At 45.6% G+C, this 17,672-nt stretch overlaps 2 protein-coding genes and 1 long non-coding RNA gene across 6 annotated transcripts; 1 reads left to right on the top strand and 2 right to left on the bottom strand.

Moving 5' to 3' along the window:
* Nucleotides 1–3,351: 3,351 nt before the first annotated feature.
* Nucleotides 3,352–5,936, bottom strand: bhmt (betaine-homocysteine methyltransferase). Of its 3 annotated transcripts, none has more exons than XM_029515028.1 (8): nucleotides 5,812–5,936; nucleotides 5,551–5,683; nucleotides 5,357–5,469; nucleotides 5,083–5,274; nucleotides 4,549–4,696; nucleotides 4,023–4,205; nucleotides 3,717–3,945; nucleotides 3,352–3,638 (listed from the first exon to the last, which is right to left on the bottom strand). In XM_029515028.1, exons 1-8 carry the CDS (start codon nucleotides 5,881–5,883, stop codon nucleotides 3,458–3,460), a joined length of 1,251 nt encoding a protein of 416 aa, XP_029370888.1. In that variant the 5' UTR covers nucleotides 5,884–5,936; the 3' UTR covers nucleotides 3,352–3,457. The 3 variants fall into 3 exon arrangements, with proteins under 3 accessions (XP_029370888.1, XP_029370889.1, XP_029370890.1); XM_029515029.1 differs by having other exon boundaries at nucleotides 5,083–5,268; XM_029515030.1 differs by lacking the exon at nucleotides 5,083–5,274 and having other exon boundaries at nucleotides 4,549–4,698; nucleotides 5,380–5,469.
* Nucleotides 5,937–8,079: 2,143 nt separating this feature from the next.
* On the bottom strand, nucleotides 8,080–11,165 carry LOC115051586 (uncharacterized). The gene is made up of 3 exons (XR_003841297.1): nucleotides 10,734–11,165; nucleotides 9,608–10,420; nucleotides 8,080–9,273 (listed from the first exon to the last, which is right to left on the bottom strand). It is a non-coding gene; the product is annotated as an uncharacterized LOC115051586 (long non-coding RNA).
* dmgdh (dimethylglycine dehydrogenase) lies at nucleotides 8,302–17,644 on the top strand. 2 transcript variants are annotated; one of them, XM_029515026.1, is made up of 16 exons: nucleotides 8,302–8,469; nucleotides 8,814–8,982; nucleotides 9,670–9,768; nucleotides 9,855–10,019; nucleotides 10,168–10,372; nucleotides 12,653–12,901; nucleotides 12,978–13,176; nucleotides 13,446–13,615; nucleotides 13,715–13,868; nucleotides 14,272–14,437; nucleotides 14,510–14,640; nucleotides 15,973–16,190; nucleotides 16,313–16,470; nucleotides 16,554–16,613; nucleotides 16,695–16,829; nucleotides 16,919–17,644. In XM_029515026.1, exons 1-16 carry the CDS (start codon nucleotides 8,366–8,368, stop codon nucleotides 17,129–17,131), a joined length of 2,595 nt encoding a protein of 864 aa, XP_029370886.1. In that variant the 5' UTR covers nucleotides 8,302–8,365; the 3' UTR covers nucleotides 17,132–17,644. The 2 variants fall into 2 exon arrangements, with proteins under 2 accessions (XP_029370886.1, XP_029370885.1); XM_029515025.1 differs by having other exon boundaries at nucleotides 16,695–17,644.
* The last annotated feature ends 28 nt before the right edge of the window (nucleotides 17,645–17,672 follow it).

Below are 17,672 nucleotides of genomic sequence, written 5' to 3'. Positions count from 1 at the left end.
CCGCTCCGTCACGTGTGAGCTTCTGTTTACAAGCCGTCAAGGTGCGTGTGTCCGGGGGAGGGACCCCTCCGGCTGCCTCCACGGCCCCCGGAAAAACAGCAGCGGGCCACTGAAGACACTTTTTAAAACAAATAATACATATAAACTAACTGAATTCACGTTAAAAGAGTGTCAAATTAATGTTCAGTAAAGAAAGTAATTATTATTAAGAATATAAATAATAATGATCGTTTTTTATGAATCATAGCAACTGTGAAATATTTAAATGCTTATCTGTTATTTGTCACTATTTATATTTTTTATTTCCTCTTATTCATAGCACATTCGTTTTAAACTTATATTTGCAGACATTTTATTTATAACTCTTTAAAATATACATATTTCTCTTTCTGTTCTGGGTTTCTCTAACAAACCAAATTTCCCCTGAAATCTCTGTTCTGATGAAAGTCTGGACTTTAACATCAAAACTATTCTGGAGGAGCATTACACTTTAAATATGTATATATGTTCATAAACTATAATGTGTTTTCAACTGGAAAATAAACCCTTCCAGTCAGTTCACATTTTCCCCAGGCGTCCTGAAGGCACCACGGCAGTCCCTTTAAGTGTCTGAAGCCGAGAGACAAAAATCGGCATTAATGATTTATTTTTACGTATTTAAACATTTTAATCCGTTTAATTCTTCGCTCCTTATCATCAAATCTCGGACTCGTGCAGATGTTTGTTTTTTGTGGACGTGCACGAGGAGCATAAACATCTGCACGTGGGCTAAGTTGGTGACGCAGGCGCGCTGGGGAGCGTGCTGACGAGCGGAAGCTGTACGGCAACCCGGTTGAGACAAAAGACATTTCATCATAAACAAAGATGATAGCGTCCGTTTAACTGGTCGTGTGGATACTGCACACACAATAACACAACATTTTATTATAATATTATAATTACAGAAACTTTTTATAGCTGGCATGAGCGAGAAGTGGATGAGTGTTATTTTGGCAAACAGAAATATTTGAGTCACATTTTTATTTTCGCTGTCATTTTTGGACTCAGTCATCCTGGTTGTGGGTAAAGTCTTTCACAAATCAGCCTCCTCTCCACCTTTCACACTCTCAGTTTCATCGTCATGTGACTGCCCCCCCCCCCCAACATGCTGGGTCACGTTACATGTGTGCACATTTATTTTGGCTTTATCTGACCAAACAATGTGCTGCCAGGATTCTTTGGCAAAGTTTAATCTGGTTGTTTTGTGAGGAATGGTTTCCTTCCTGGTCTGCTTCATGCTTCACAAAGTCAATGACTTTCCACAGACAATAATTTCTCTGACACCGAGGTTGTTTAAACAGTAAACTGTTTAGTTATTTTTTAGTACGGCTCTTCCTAAACTATCTTCATTATCTTCAGAAGTTCAGATCTTTCTCCAACTTTTAAAAGGTCTCATAATAATCCTTTTTCTTCGGTGACCCACCATGTTGAGCCATTAATGTTATTATTATTAAACTTATATTTTTTTCAGAAACTCATTCATACATTTAGTTTTAACTGGGTGTCAGGTGTGAGCATTTTTGTTGCAGCTAAATTGTCCCAATTTTGAATCATTTAAGTTTTTAGTGACATTGTAAACCGCAAATCTGAGAGGCATGATAAATTATAATATTGGTGATCTGACCTCAGGGGAAAAAAACACAAGTGATGAGATAAAAGGATGAATTTGCAAATGAGAGAGAGAATAGCAGTTTATAATGATGGATGAAGAATTGTTTGGGAGGACATTTATCTGCCCACATCAGAGAGAATTAATACAGACAATAACATGCATAATAGCTAAATTAACATTATTTCACTTGACATGTTGGATGTCAGCTGAGCCTGATGTTGAAATTATTCTTAAACAACTCAAACAAATGAATCAGTCTAAAGCACGTTGGCAGAGGCAGAAGAGGCAGAAAATATGAACACAATGTGCTTCCTGGATTTTGGATCCAGGCCTCTGGTGGTCAGAGTCATGAAAACATGTTGAAAGAAGGCTTGGAAATGTTTTAAGCAGTTCACCGGGTGAAGGTCACATTTTATATCCATAAATGAAGTGCCAGTGGGGTCGTACCACATCCTAATATTTCCATGATCTACACACAATACGTCAGCTGCAGAAACACAGGAAATCTAAACTCCCTTTGGACTTCAAGTATAAAAATGCACACTGTAAGTAAATCCTTATTAATTGTTCTCTGGAAAAGAAAACTTTAGTGTTTCTTTCTGATGGCAACAGAAGGCCTACACAATAATTAAAAAGCTTCACACCTCATCAGGTTTGACCTCTGCTAATGTCTGTGTTTTTAAATATAAACTGAAGAAAACTGGACGTGTTGCCAGCTTCCATACAGCCCGAAGAGATGGAGAAATAAAAGAATGCAAACTTTGTATAAGCAGTGTTAAAAATACAAAGAAAAAAGCTCAGCTGCTTCATGCACAGCCTCAACTTTAACATTTATTGGAAACAGCCAGCACACAAATGTTGTTTACACAAATACCAACTATGGAGGCCAAACAGAGACACGCCCTCACCATAAAACCAGTTTCAGCCCAGACCACATATAGCCGCTAACTATTTCCAGAACAATGGGGGGTTCCTTCAGTCTTTCACAGCAGCATCTCCCACGATGACAAAGCTCCATATAGAAGGAAGCAGGATCCAGGAAGAGCAGGAATGGGCTGATGGGAAAAAAACAGCTAACCCCCCCCCTCTATTGGATTTATTCTGAAATTGTAATAAGAAAGCAATTTTGAGACATTCATTGAAGCTTTTGTTGGATCCTTTTGAGCCTGAATTAGCTCTTGATACGTTAAAATGGCCCATAAGTGATAAACTTTCTGCTTTAACATTAAAACTTTGACTTGGTGTGGATTTAGCCACGATGGTATAAACAGGCTGTCAGACACCAAACTAAACTAAGTTGGCAGGCGAGGCAGCTCATTTCAGAGAATTAAGAGAGTTTACAGAACTATTTTAGCCAGAATTACTTTCAGACGTTTTCTACCTTTTGAACACACCATCTTGTAAAAATCTATGATGTAACCTTTAAAGATAATCATTTGAGAATTTTATAATTTTCTTTAAAAAAAATAAAATACATCCATCCACACATGGTTTAGTTCAACTGGAACTTTATTGAGTCAGTTCTTTTATAAACACAATCACTGAGGCAGTGGGTGCGTTCACAGCTGCCCTCCTGAGCTTTGTAGACAGGAAGTAGAAATTTTTCACAGATGTGCTAATTTGTACTAAAACTGGCACCAAATAGTTCCAGAAAGCTAATTTCCTATGCGAGTAAAAAAAAAAAAAAGAAAAGACAGAAATAGACTTCAGCATTTCGATCTTTATTTTGGTTCGTAAATTGGAGTTAATGTGTGAGCGACTTCTCACACACCGCTTGGATTGTTTTGTTGGTTTTTTTGGGGGGGCTCACTGGTTCTTGTCGGCCTTGTTGAAGAGCACCTTCAGCTGCTCCTGAGAGGTGGCCTCTTTCTGCTGCATCAGGTCAGCATGGCCTTTGGTGATGCCCCATCCGTCAGGGGTGGACATTGAAGGGCAGAGGGGGCGGCCGGAGGCAGGCTTCAGCTTCTCCCAGTAGTCACGACGGGCCCTGAGGATGGAGGGGGGGGGTCGTTAGTTTTCATTTGGATGTTGTTAGGAAAAGTGTTGGCGGAGAAGAATCCGTCACCTCGCTCTGACCCACGGCTTCGTGTGCATGTCCAGGCCGCTCCCCCAGTTGCCGTGCTTCTCTGAGCCAGCGGGCAGGAAGCCCCTCTCAGCCGCCAGCTCCTCGGACAGGGCGCGGATATGATAGGGTTCGAATCCACAGCAGCCTCCAATGTAACGGATGCCGGCGTTGTACGCTTCCCTGGCGTATTTCTGCATGTCCCATCTGGTCAGGATCCTCGGCTCCAGACCTGCAGGAAGACAGACGGATCCACTTTTACGGACCACAAACACAGAAGGACCAGTTCACCTCAGTGTGTGCACGTACTGAAGGGGAACTCGGGCAGATCGATGAAGCCCTGGCGGTTGCAGTCTGGAGTGTGGTACGCCAGCGGCTGGCTCATGTAGTGCGCCTTCAGTCCGGCCTTCTCCACGCCCTCCTTCATCAGCTTCACAGTCTTCACGCAGGTCTCCGGGTCAAAGTGGCAGTTGATGCCAACAATCTGAGCTCCTGCCAGGAAGAAACCACAAACCGGATCAGGGCTCCGATCTCAACCTTTGACTCTGCACTTAGTTAATGTGGCCACTTGGCGGCACCAAAAACCAGATTAACAGACGCGCCACACACACACCAGGCTGGGAGGGTTTGATAAAGCTATGCATTATGGGAAAGTTTTCTGCTCTGCACTTTGGTGTGGCTGATGTTTGAACTGCGGGAGTCCGGAGGACTGGAAGCCTTCATCACCCTCATGTGACCGTCCTCACCCTAATTTCTCCCCTCCAGGTCCAGCAGGACGGTGGGTGGGTGAGGGTGAGCGTTCCTGCTGTGGGAAACAACATGGAGACTGTCGTACCAGCTTTGACGAGCCTGACGGCGCAGTCTCCGGGGCTGACCCTGTTCAGGTCTCCCTCAGGTCCAATGCACAGTGTCGCAGCCACCGGTTTGCCCGTGGTCTTCAGAACCTGGACCGCCCACTCGGCCTCTTCCACGTGCTCGAAGTACTGCGAGTAAGCAGGAAAACAAGAATTAAAGCCCACCGAAAACCCATCACAGATTTATCATGTGCCACAGAGATACAAACAGTTACACACCCAGTTGTGCGTCATGCACCTGTGCCATTTGAACATTAACTGCTGCCAGTTTAGTTTCATTGTGTGAACTATAGGAACTACGCCCCCCCCCCCCCTTCCCTCAGGCTTTATTCATGGTCTTAAAAAAATAAAATATGTGAAGCACCACAAAATGGGAGAACTGCAACCTGACACCCTGCAGTTGATTTGAATCAACTGCTATTTTTAGGTGTGTATAAAGTGACCCCCCCCCACACACACACACACATCTTATCCTTGACTGTCACTTTGGGTGGATCACCAGTTTCTTTCCAAACCTCTGCAATCAGGAAGTCCACGTTTTTCTGGACGAAGACGTCCAGCTGTTTCTTGAAGATGGCCTTGACGTCCTGCTCGCTCTTGCAGCTCAGGTAGGAAGGTGTCTGGGAGACCCCCCCAGCCACCAGGGCGTCCCCCTCACTGGCCACCTCCCTGGCCAGGTCACAGGCTGCCTCGTTGATCTGCTGCCCCTGGAGATGAAAGAGGAGACCCGGGATGTGTGAGTCTGGGGGGGCTGCCGGCTCTGTGGCTGCTGTGGCTGCAGTGACTCACGGTGAAGCGCTGAGTGTTGCCTCTGTTGTCCAGTTTGTCGTCACTTGCATAGAAGGTGAAGGTCTGCATGACGTTGGCTCCGGCTCTCAGGAACTCCCGGTGCAGCTGGCGCACTGGGGGCGCAGCAAAACCGGAGTTACGGGTTCGGAACTAAAATGTGCTGCAGGAAAGAAGCGGAAGAAGAGCAGACTCACCGGCCTCGGGGTGCTCGGCGGCGGCTTCAGGTGTCCACGGTCCCGCCTTCACGTAGCCCCTCTTCTCCAGGGCGAAGACGAACCCTCCGTCCCCGATGACGACCTCTCCGGCGTCCAGGCGCTCCAAAACGCCCTGCGAGCAGATCCGAGCGCGCAACAAGTTAGCAGCTTCTGCACGGAGCAAAACCACTTCCTCATGCTCACACACAGACACACAAACACACAAAGACCTAAACTATGCACAGGCAGCAGAAGGCTCACCTTCTTCTGTCCTGCTGGTGCCATGGCCGTCCCTGCTCTGATGGGTGGGGAGGAGGATGAGCAGACCTCCATGCTGCCTTTATAACCACGTCCTGATGTCACTGAGGAACCGCCTGCCTCCACTCCTCCTCCTCTGCACAAGGCCTGCTGCTGATCTGGGGACACTTTGCACAGTTTGTCCACATGAAGACAAGAAGGTGATCAGAAGGAAAGTTTACAGCCAATCAGGAGGCAACATGCAGAATTTGGCATGATGTTTAACTGTCAACATAAAGTTTATTTATCATTGTTCACCTCACAGCTTTTTTTGGGAAATAATTCAGGTCTGATGTGGAAACTGAGTGAACACCTCACACCTCACACTGAGTACACTTTCCATCCCAGAGGTGGAGTGGAGACATTTTAACGAGGTAATTGAACACATTTATGGGAAAATAACAAAGCTGAGTGTTTTGAAATGTCTGCAGTCCCACAGCACCCTGAATGTGCTCATTTACACACAAAGGCTCACTATGAGCTCCAATTAAAGGCTTTTGAGGAGAATATGAGCGAACTCTAATGAATTATTCAGAGTTGCAGATAAGATTTTACGGTTACTTTATTGACTGACACATGAAGAAAATAAGAAATGATTTCCCAAACGTCATGGGAACATTCAGATTTACAGACATTATTTGCTTTAGGAATAACTTGAAGATTTAAACTTCAGTCAGAAGTGTTGGCAAAAAGCTGAGAATCATTTCACCTCACAAGGACGAGCAGACTGAGGAGCTTTCAAACCACATAATGTTTGTGTTTACATGAAGCCCCCCCCATGAAAACTTAACCCGCACTGTCATCCCTCACATGTCCACCAGTTGTCCTCACAGACTGTCCCTCCCTCATCACCCGTCAGCTCAGACAGGTCCTCAATCTGTCAGTGACAGAACAAAAACGAGTCTTTCTCCACAAAGTGCAGAAAACTGACAGCAAAAAGTTATAGTGTGTTGATTTAACGTTCACTGGGGAGAGTGTGAAAGTAAACAATAAATAAATAAGAATAGATAAACATACATATCTGAACATGAGGTTTGAAAAAAGAATAGAAGAATAAATGGTGATGACATAAAACCTTTGGCTTTTATTCTCTTCTGTTCTCACCATGATGACGACACACCGGCCAACAGAGGGTCCAGGAACAGGCCTGTGTTAGACTGAAATGAAAGCCCAACAGCTTACAGTGTGTTGTTGTGTTGCTTTATAAATTTAGTGCAACAACTTGTCTGATGCAGTTCTTGACTTATTAACTTCAGCTCACATATATTCAAATTATTATATCAGTGTAATAATCGGATAAAATGACTTTCTCTGTCAACTGTACGTGAGATGAATCTATAGAAATGATCTTTTTATTTCATTTCATTGTTTCATTCACAGCTCAGATGAGTTTGTCTGCTCTTCAGTGTTTATTTAAACCGGTTATCAGGTCCAGCTCAAACCTGCTGCAGCCGTTCCAGGTGGGTTCGTGTCTGTGACGCAACAGAAAGCTCACAGACCGAACAGAGATAAATGTTTCTGTGCTGACTGGACACACTTCCAGGTCACCTTTTTACACAACCATCACGATTCCACGCACATAAAACCGTCAATCCGCACTGTTAGATCACTAAATCTAAAATAAATGTCTGTTTTGGCTGAAACTAAATCTCATCTAACATCATCACGATCATGGTTCCCAAATAATGTTCCCAAAAAGTGATGACTTGATGACCCAAAGACCTGACAGAGATGTTCATGTTCCCCTGAGGATTCATCACCGTGTCAGCCATTCATTTGTGTTCATCTGCCATTTTATGGCCAATGAAACATTTACTGAGTGGATAAATCAGGGAGGAGGGGGAACATTTTCCCATAGACTTCAACAAAACTGACTCTTTTTACAACCAGTGGAGTCTCCCCCTGATGGTCACTAGATAGAATGAATGAATGAATGAATGAAAAGAATTAAAGATCACAGTCTGATTTAATTTAACAGATTATGTGACTTTTCGTTTGGTGCAAAAATCAAGTTCAACTTTAAAGTTTAGTTTGAATACAAATACCAGAAAAATCTGAAAATGTTATCACATAAACTGGGAACATCTTCATATAACAAAGCAGAAAAGAACATTTTGTTTATTAAAATCAGCATTTAGGTCAGAATGTTTCAGGGTTTTTTTTTATTTCTCACAAAAATAAAATAAAGAAAACACTGAAACCATTTTTTAATCAGTTTTATCTAATCTACATTTGGACACACACACTCTAAACTAAATATTAGGAACCAGCTATAAAAATGAAACCCTTCCAGCTGTTGATCTGTGACCTACTTTTGGAGTCGTTGGCGCACGAAGTGTTAACTTGGCTGAGGACCGACCTGGTTGTGTGTCTGTGGGCGTGCCAACGCGGCTGTCAGTGCAAAAGTGGGATATTTGTGTGAACACGGGGCAGTGCAGGGGTCCACTTGGAGAAGGGGTGGGGGGGGGGGACTCCTCATGCTTTCAGCTGCTCTTATAAAACAGATATTTCTTGAATCATGTCTCGGATTTTGAAGCTGCTCAGAGATTCGGCGCCTGGAGGAACCGGCCGGCTTCCGCTGAGGACCATCTGCTGCTCTGCGAGAAGACGAGCCGAGGAGAGGTCAGACAGTCCGGGTTCAGGCTCACACGGTCCGGGTCTCTGGTGGACCGTCCATCAGATCACCAACCATAAAACAGTCCGGGGCTTTAGCTTGCATGCGTAAAGTTGCGCAGCTGATTGATTCTCACAGTCAGAAGGTCCCTCTTCCTCATCTGATGGGGGGCTTCTCGGGTTGCAGGTGTGGCAGCACACCAAGTGTGGACTATTTGTGTGCATCATGCTGCAACCAGAAACTGAATTGGCAGCAGCTTTTAGTTGTTTTTGAGCTCCTTAAATGTGAAGATTTGTCTGTTTCTGTTGAAATAAAATGAGTCCAAATGGGCCTCTTCTCCGCCTGTCCTCAGTGATGCATCCAGAGTGTTGGGGAAGCGGTGGAAGGACACAGCGGACACCGTCATCGTTGGCGGCGGGTGCGTTGGGGTCAGCCTGGCCTATCACCTGGCCAAAGCCGGCAGGAAGGACGTGGTGCTGCTGGAGAAGACGGAGCTGACAGCTGGATCCACCTGGCACGCCGTACGTCCTGCACGGTCACAAAGCTCAGTGTGTTCACCACAACCATCCAAAAGAAAAGCTGGTGTTTGGGTGGTTTCCAGACAAAGTCAGAGTCTCAAGGTGGACTTCTGTCACGCTGTGGCATTTTGTTCATCATCATGAGATAAATTAGTGCTTTGAATATATTTATTCCCGTTGAAATGAAGATTTTTTCCACCTCTGTCCGACAGCAGCTGTCACCTTCTAGGCTTTCAGGCCGATCGGGGTCTTGACCCACTTACGCTTCTGCACTGTCCCCCATTCACTGTAATGCTATAAATACACAATGAGCATGTTAGAGAGGCAACCCTTACTCAGTTACCCCCCTCATTTAGGGAGCATATCCCAGCATGCATTGGGTGAAAGTAACATAAACACCAGGCAGGTTTCTGTATGAGAGAAATAAAAATGAAAGGGGCTAATTTGGATTTTTTAAGATAATGGTTTAAGGGAAATGGTTGAAATCCAGATTAAGAGTTGAAGCCAGTACATATATTTTAATTTCCTTTTTGTTTTTGATCATTTCATGCATCGTTAACTCTGATATAATGATATAATCAATATGTTTTTATATTAAATCAGTTCAGTTGTTGGGACAGAAGATTACCACTCAGTGATGTAGCTCCGTCCGTTTCGTCCGTTCCTGTAGTTGTGTGTTTTGTGTTTCAGGCTGGTTTGACAACATATTACCATCCAGGCATCAACCTGAAGAAAGTCCACTACGACAGCATTAAGTTGTACGAGCGTCTGGAGGCGGAGACCGGACAGGTGAGGAGCGCCGCTCATCTTCTGTGTCTGTCTGTCTGTCTGTCTGTCGGCGAGTCGTAGGTCATTCCTGCCGCCTTTCTCTGCAGGCCGTCGGCTTCCACCAGCCGGGCAGCGTCCGCATCGCTTCGACAGCGGCTCGGGTGGACGAGATGAGGTACCAGATGACCCGGACGCACTGGCACGTGACGCCCCAGTACATGATTGGACCGGAGAAAGTCCAGGAGATTTTCCCTCTGATCAACATGGACAAGGTCTGTGTTAAAGATGGAGTCACAGAAGGATCAGCTGCTGGCAGACCTGGAAAAGCACAGAGAGGAATAGGGCCTTTGTTTTGGCCTCCTCGTGCTGCCTGTGCAGACCTGTTATCTGCTGTGATCTGAAGATGTCTGTGTGTTTCAGGTGTTGGCCGGCCTGTACACGCCGGGTGACGGCCACATCGACCCGTACTCCCTGACGATGGCTCTGGCTGCTGGGGCTCGAATGTACGGCGCCCAGATCTACAACCCGGCTCCGGTCACCGGCCTCGAGCCGACCGCCGACGGCAGGTGGGACGTCCAGACTCCCCACGGAACGATCCGGGCCAATCGCATCGTCAACGCTTCAGGTTTGTGTTTGTCACAATGTCTGTGATTCATCTCTGGTGCCGTTTAGGCTGAAAACAAGATTTAAAAATTCAGTTTGTGAGGTTGCTTCATTTGCATTTCCCAAAAGTAGAAGAACTAAAACGCTGGCATGTCAAAATACAAGAAAGAAATATCAAAGATACAGACATAAACTCCAGAGCAACTCCAGAGATGACGAGGAAAACACAACAAATTAGAACTTATCTTAGATCAGTTGAAACTAGAAAATCCAGACCAATAAACACAAACTTCAGAGGAATAAAGTTTAATTGGCTCCAACAGGTTTTTGTCACAGATCAGATCAGAAATATGAAAACATGTAACGGCCGAGGTTTCACTCACAGAGAACAACTGTTGTAGCTTTTGTTCATGATCCTGGCTGTCTAATCTAACCAGCAGACCTTTCAGGGAAAAGAGGAACCGGGTCGCTCCAGTTCTGGGGGGATTTTCTTGGCCCCGACCCCCCTCAACTGCTGCTGCTGCTTGTTTATCTGGCGAAGTTCAGGAATCAGCTTTTTGTCTCATCGACTCGTCTGTCCTCTCCGGCGTTGTGTAACATGTACAGATATATAGTTCAGGCACTACCTGTTTTTTTGGGGGGGGGTTTGCTCCTGCACAGACGTCGACATATGAAGTATTTGCACTGACAGCAGTGACACTGATACTGGTAGTTGTTGAAGGGGGTTGAATTCCTGCAGAAAGCATTCTCCCATTCTGACTCAAACTTTCTGCAGCTCCCTGACGTCGGCCTGCTTCGTATATTTCTCCCTGATTTTGCACATTCTGTTCTCTGCACCTCGTTTGCTGGCTGTTTGCCGCCACTCTCTCTGACAGCCAATCCAGGCAGGCCAGCAGTTCACCTTTCAGCCAATCTTCAAGCAGCAGCTCACTCCCTCCTCCTGACAGACGGTTTTTCAGCTATTTGCTTTTGTGCTTTCTTATATGCAACAGGGTCAAATATATGTTGAGCTGGACCAGTTTGTGCTGTAAATCCAGTGCCGTTTTCATTTGTGGACTTTGTTGTCTCACAATAAGTTAAACCAAACTCCAGCCTTGCTTGTGGATGTTTTTATATTTTTAAATAGCCACTAACTTTCCTCTCTGTGGTGAAAGATTCTCCTGCAGCTAGCATGCCAACAGGAAAGCAGCTAGTTTAAAATTTCATCTGTAAATACACCACACAGCTCCGAAGAACTGAGAGCAGCCTCGGGCCTTTTTCTTGGATTGTTGAAAACTCACAAACCCACAAGCAGCTGTTTTGTTGAGCTTGTGTAACTCCAGAGATCTGCAGTTGGACTTTCTCTCTTGTCCTTTCTGACCTTTTTTTTGTTAATGACATATTTTCTTTCACTCTATCCCCAACAGTCACCCCCCTCCCCCGTCCTAAATATAGGTCAAAGGTCATGTCGGTCGGAATGTGGCCCTAAAATATCACTTTCAGTGTTTCATCTTTGTAATTGAAGCAGGCTGATGTTTTTGTGTGAACATCGATCCTTCGGCCCAAAGCTTCCCAACCTTCTGATGAATGTGACTTTGACACCAAAAAAACTATTATAACTTTTTTATCGCTCCACTTTATCCATCTACTCAGGTTTTAAACTGTTTATGCATTTTTAACTGATTGTCTAATGTTTTAATGTGAAAGTAATGAAGTTGAGGATCAACAGCTGACTCAGTGTGTGTTTTCTAAGTTCCACTGTCTTTCCAAAGACACCGTGCTGCATTTTTCTGCGGTGGCATAATATGAAATATAATTAAACCACTGAATTTAGTAAAATTACCGCTGCTTTTAATCAGGATTTAATTTCAGTGCATGCAGCTGACAGACAGTTAGCAGGCAGTGTTTGGAGAAAAAACAATCTATCCTTGTCAGCTAATTGTGTTAAACCACAGTATTGCCAGATATTTGTGTTTTAGACTTCATGCTGCAGCACTAGTGAACAATTGCTGCTGTTACATAACCGGCTCCATGACTGTAAAGCCCTCAGGGGCAACTGTTACCTCACACGGGGGAGGGGGGGTAATTACAGTCTTTGAAAAAACACACGAAACGTTGGGAGTTCACCTGAACGCTGCGACTGAGAGGAATGTGTTGAAACTGCTAACCCTCATGTGAAAGTAAAATTCCTGATACTAACCTGTAAAACTGGACAGTCTGTTTTTGGTTATTTTTAAGCCTTTAAAAAAAACTAAAATCTGAATAAAAAGGGCTAGTTATGATCATACTTCAGCGTCTCCAGCTTTGGCCTGCTGCTTTCCAGGTTTCTGGGCCAGGGAGGTGGGCAAGATGGTTGGGTACGAACACCCGACCATCCCGGTGCACCATCAGTACGTGGTGACGGCGACAGTGCCGGAGGTGAAGGCGCTGAAGAAGGAGCTGGCCGTCATCAGAGACCTGGAGGGCTCCTACTACCTCCGTCAGGAGAGAGACGGCCTGCTGTTCGGCCCGTACGAGAAGATGGAGAAGATGGTGCTGCAGGACTCGTGGGTCCGAGACGGCGTTCCTCCAGGTCTGCTGTGGCGCCTTCTCGTGTTTCTGTGTTTCTTTGCTGTTTCCTCACCTGGCTTCCTGTGTGGCCGCTGCAGGCTTCGGGAAGGAGCTGTTTGAGTCGGACCTGGACAGGATCATGGAGCACGTGGAGATGGCGATGGAGATGGTCCCTGTGCTGAAGAAGGCCGACATCATCAACATCGTGTCTGGACCGATCACATACACCCCTGACCTGCTGCCCATGGTGGGACCGTTTCAGGCAGTCCGCAACTACTGGACCGCCATCGGCTTCGGGTCAGTTCGTCCTGACTTAGTCAGTTTTGTAATGTTTAAGTCTTTTAGGCATTTATAATAATGAGATTTATAATAACTTTATTCATATGGCACTTCTCTCAAGAAAATTAAAAAGTGCTTTATGAGAAAAAACAGAAAACCTCAAAGTTCCTGAGCAGAGAGGAGAGCAGCATGAATACAAATAAATGATGAAGATTTGTCTCTATGTATTCAGCTGAAGGTCACAGGTTTGATTCCCAGCGTTCACTGGACTCTTTCTTTTTGTTCAGGTACGGAGTCATCCATGCCGGCGGTATTGGTAAGTTCCTGAGCGACTGGATCATGAATGGCGAGCCTCCTTACGACCTGATCGAGTGCGACCCGAACCGTTACGGGAAGTGGGCCGACGTTCCTTTCATGTGTGCCAAAGCCAGAGAATCGTACGGCTTCAACAACGTGGGTAAGAACAACGTCCGAGGATCGCACATCCAACTGGCCAAACACTTCTCTCTCTTTTTTTTTTTTTTTAAACCACCATTTATCTCTCCGCTCTCTCCAGTCGGTTACCCCAAAGAGGAGCGATTCGCCGGCCGGCCAACCGTCCGGACGAGCGGCGTCTACCAGCTCCTGAGGGACAGAGCGTCCATGGGCTTCCACGCCGGATGGGAACAACCTCACTGGTTCTACAAACCTGGAGACGACAAAGGATACGAGTAAAACTTATTTAGATGTTTAATTTGGTTTCTCAGAACAGCATCTGGAATAAGACAGACTGTCTCACATTTGGACCATTATCTGATTCTGAAAAGATAAATCCACCAGTTTTTAAGCTTCCTGCCTGTCCACTGTCCCACAGAAAGGATTGTTAGACGTGCTGAGGGAAATGTGATGTTTTAATGAATAACCTTTTTAGCTGAGTACAGCCTCACAGAGCCGGCAGCATGTCTGCAGTCTTCGTTAATATTTGACTTTATCCCACTCTGTGTTTGAACAATGCTCTTCCTTTATTCTCATACACCAGGTTTGCATTATGCGAACTCGTAAAAAAACAATGGCTCCTCATTTCGATAATAGATGCAGATATAAAACACTCCTTGGTTTTGTGCTCGACCTCAGGCCCAGTTTCCGTCGCACCAACTGGTTTGGACCGGTCGGCAGAGAGTGCCAGCTGGTGATGGAGCGGGTGGGCGTCATCGACCTGACGCCCTTCGGCAAGTTCATGGTGAAGGGGAAGGACTCGCACAAGCTGCTGGACCGACTCTTCGCCAACAACATGCCGAAGGTAGAGCACGTGTGAGCTGAAGTCGGTTCTCCTCCCACAAAAACATCATCTCAGTAACTCTTCTGTCCTCAGGTGGGCCTGACCAACATCAGCCACATGTTGACACCCAACGGGAGAGTCTACGCTGAGGTCACCATTACCCAGCTTGCACCTGGAGAGTTCCTGCTCATCACCGGCTCGGGCTCAGAGCTACATGACCTCAGGTGAAACACGCACTCTGTCAGACCGTACAAAGCCGACGTTTGATAAATATAAAAGGTTTTTTACGTTAAACAGGCTTGTCTGTTTGACTTTGAATGAAGCAGACGTGCACTAACACAAATATCTAAATACCGCCTCTGGACATTTTTTTCTTTTCTTATTCTGCACGAAAGCTCCTTTAGGCTTAATGATGAAGGGATTAGAATCTGCCAGTTAAACCCACAACACAGAAAAACTACTCTTCTTTTTTGACCCAGAGAATCTGTTTTCTCACGAGCATTGCTTATCGCAGTTTTTTCATTTCTTTGGTTGATAAATTTGGATCAGCTTTCCTCTGACTCGAACATCGCCATGTTTCTGAGTTTTTATCCCCTTTTCAAATTGACAGTCTTCTTTCAGTGACAGATATAACCAGCTAATTGGGGCTCTGAGAGCAACAGGACCGGTATCTTTCGACTTTTAGATTCCACCAATTCTTTACCGTCAAAGATGAAGAAGTTCTCCATCTGTGAGCCATCTGTGAGCGCAACCTCGACCTCTGGCACCAGTAATGTGCAGATTCTTATCCAGTACGAATCTCAGTGCATGTAACCAGTCAGCAGCCGCGGTATCACAGCGTTACACACCCAGTGCCACGTCTGGATAATTACATACACAAAGACAGACATAGTAACGCTAATTTTAAAACACACAACAGAACAATGTATGAGAAAGACAGGCAGAAGGCCTCAGTGTGAGGCTCTTCCAAAGGTGATTGTGTGTTTTTAAAGCTGGGTGGCTGCTGGTGGCTCATTGTTTCTAACCCCAGCAGCACCGGAATGGACGGCTAAATTAGGATGTCGACATGAGTGTTGTGTTTACATCAGTGCTGATGAATCAGTGAACTTTATTCTTTAGCATCCAGATTCATCATCTAATTCATCATCTAAATCTAATTTATCCCTCAAACAAGAATAAGTGAGTGTTGTGAGTAAGTGAGCGTGCCATCACATTTTCTGATCTGACAGGATCCCTTTGCCATGATAATCCAGTTCTAACACAGCGACACCACAGGCTTCCTTTTATACGACAGAAATCTAAAACCTACGGCAGCTGTTAACTCAACGCCTCTCTGTTTGATCCAATCAGGAAGCAGAATATTAAATCAGTCCATCCACCTCCTTCACTGTAACCACCGCTCTGTTACAGCCAGAGAGACGCCGGGATGATTTCACACCCTGCAGCGATCTCTGGTGGTGACAGAACAGGACTACAGAGGAAGAGTTTAAAGTCGGACAAATGATGAAAGGGTGAAGTATTAAAATGTCTTTGCTCTGGTCTCAAACTCGCTGCAGGTGGATTGAGACGGAGGCTGCAGAGGGCGGATATGAGGTCGACGTCACCAATGTGACAGATGACATCGGCGTGTTGGGCATCGCTGGACCAAACTCACGTAAAGTCCTTCAGAAGCTGACAGACGAGGACATGAGCGACGCCGGATTTAAATTTCTCCACTGCAAGTCCATCAAGTTGGCGGGCCTGCCTGTCCGGGCCATCAGGATCTCCTACACCGGTACTGAGCTCTTTAACAGATGAACTGAGGAGCTTATATTCTTCAGTTCAGTGAAGAAAAATCAGAAACGTGAATTAACAGCAGCAGAAAATAAAACGGGTTTTTATTGTGTGTGCGTTTAGGTGAGCTCGGTTGGGAGCTGTACATGGACCAGAAGAACATGGCGGCTGTGTACCAGGCCATGATGGAGGCAGGAAAGGACGAGGGAATCGATAACTTCGGCACCTACGCCATGTCGTCCCTCAGGCTGGAGAAAGGCTTCAGAGGCTGGGGGGCTGAGGTACACACACACACAGACACACACAGACACACACAGAAACCTCCAGTGAGTGTTTGCTGAGGAGAGCTTGTTGACCCTTCCAGATGAACTGTGACACCAACCCTCTGGAGGCTGGATTGGATTATTTCATCAAACTGAACAAGGTACCCGAAACCTCCAGTTTTTTAATCTAGCTGTCTGAACAGACCGGTGAAATAACCTGAATGTTCGCCGTTTGTGTCCAGCCGGCCGACTTTATCGGCAAAGCCGCCCTCCAAGAGATCAAAGCCAAAGGCCTGAAGAGGAAGCTGTCCTACCTCTCTCTGGACACGGACGACATCGACCCCGAAGGCAACGAGACCATCTGGCACAACGGCAAGGTCAGGGATTCTTCAGTGCCACTCACGGTCGTTTTTGGTTTATCTCGGCTGCTGCCACTCGGCTCAGCGTCTTCTGTGTTTCTCATCAGGTGGTCGGCAACACGACGTCCGGCGCTTACAGCTACAGCAGCCAGCAGAGCCTGGCGTTCGCCTACCTGCCCATGGAGCTGTGCTCCGTGGGGCAGAAGGTGGAGGTGGAGCTGCTGGGGAGGAAATACCCCGCCATGGTCATCCAGGAGCCCCTGGTACTCACCGAGCCCACGCGGACCCGACTGCAGAAGAAAGAAAAGAGCAAAGCATAAGTGTGGACTGAAGAACGATCCTACTGTGAATTACGGAAGCTGAGGTGTTTGTGTCTGTGGTCACTTCAAGGAAAAAAGAAGTACATTCGCAACTTCCTCTTGCTGTCCCGTGGTGGCTGAAAACAGATCCAGAGTGTGTGATTCATACGGCTGTACCAATGTGTTTTTGAGAAATAACTGTCATCATGCGTTTGCACCAGTGTCTTAAAGTGTTTCGAAGACTAATTGACTTTTTGTAATTCCATGAATTGATGTTAGTGGTTTATGGGTCAACGCTGAAGAACATCTAATTTTCAAACTCAAAGGATCAGATCGAATTGGCTCTTTGTGTTTCTGTGAAATACGCCGTTGCTGCGTTTCTCACAGGCCTGAGTCGACTATGAGACGATAACAAAGAACAAAAACAGAACGTTTGCAAACCTGTACAAAGATTGTTTTATAAATCTGTTTTTTACACGTATGTAATTAAATTGGTGTACAGTGATATCTTGATAATTAAAAGAATGCACTCACTGTCTTCTATTTGGTGTGTGTTTCTCTC

Source organism: Echeneis naucrates, chromosome 12 (assembly GCF_900963305.1).
Source record: "Echeneis naucrates chromosome 12, fEcheNa1.1, whole genome shotgun sequence".
Classification (NCBI taxonomy): Eukaryota; Metazoa; Chordata; class Actinopteri; order Carangiformes; family Echeneidae; genus Echeneis; species Echeneis naucrates.
This window is presented reverse-complemented; position numbering and strand designations above follow the sequence as displayed.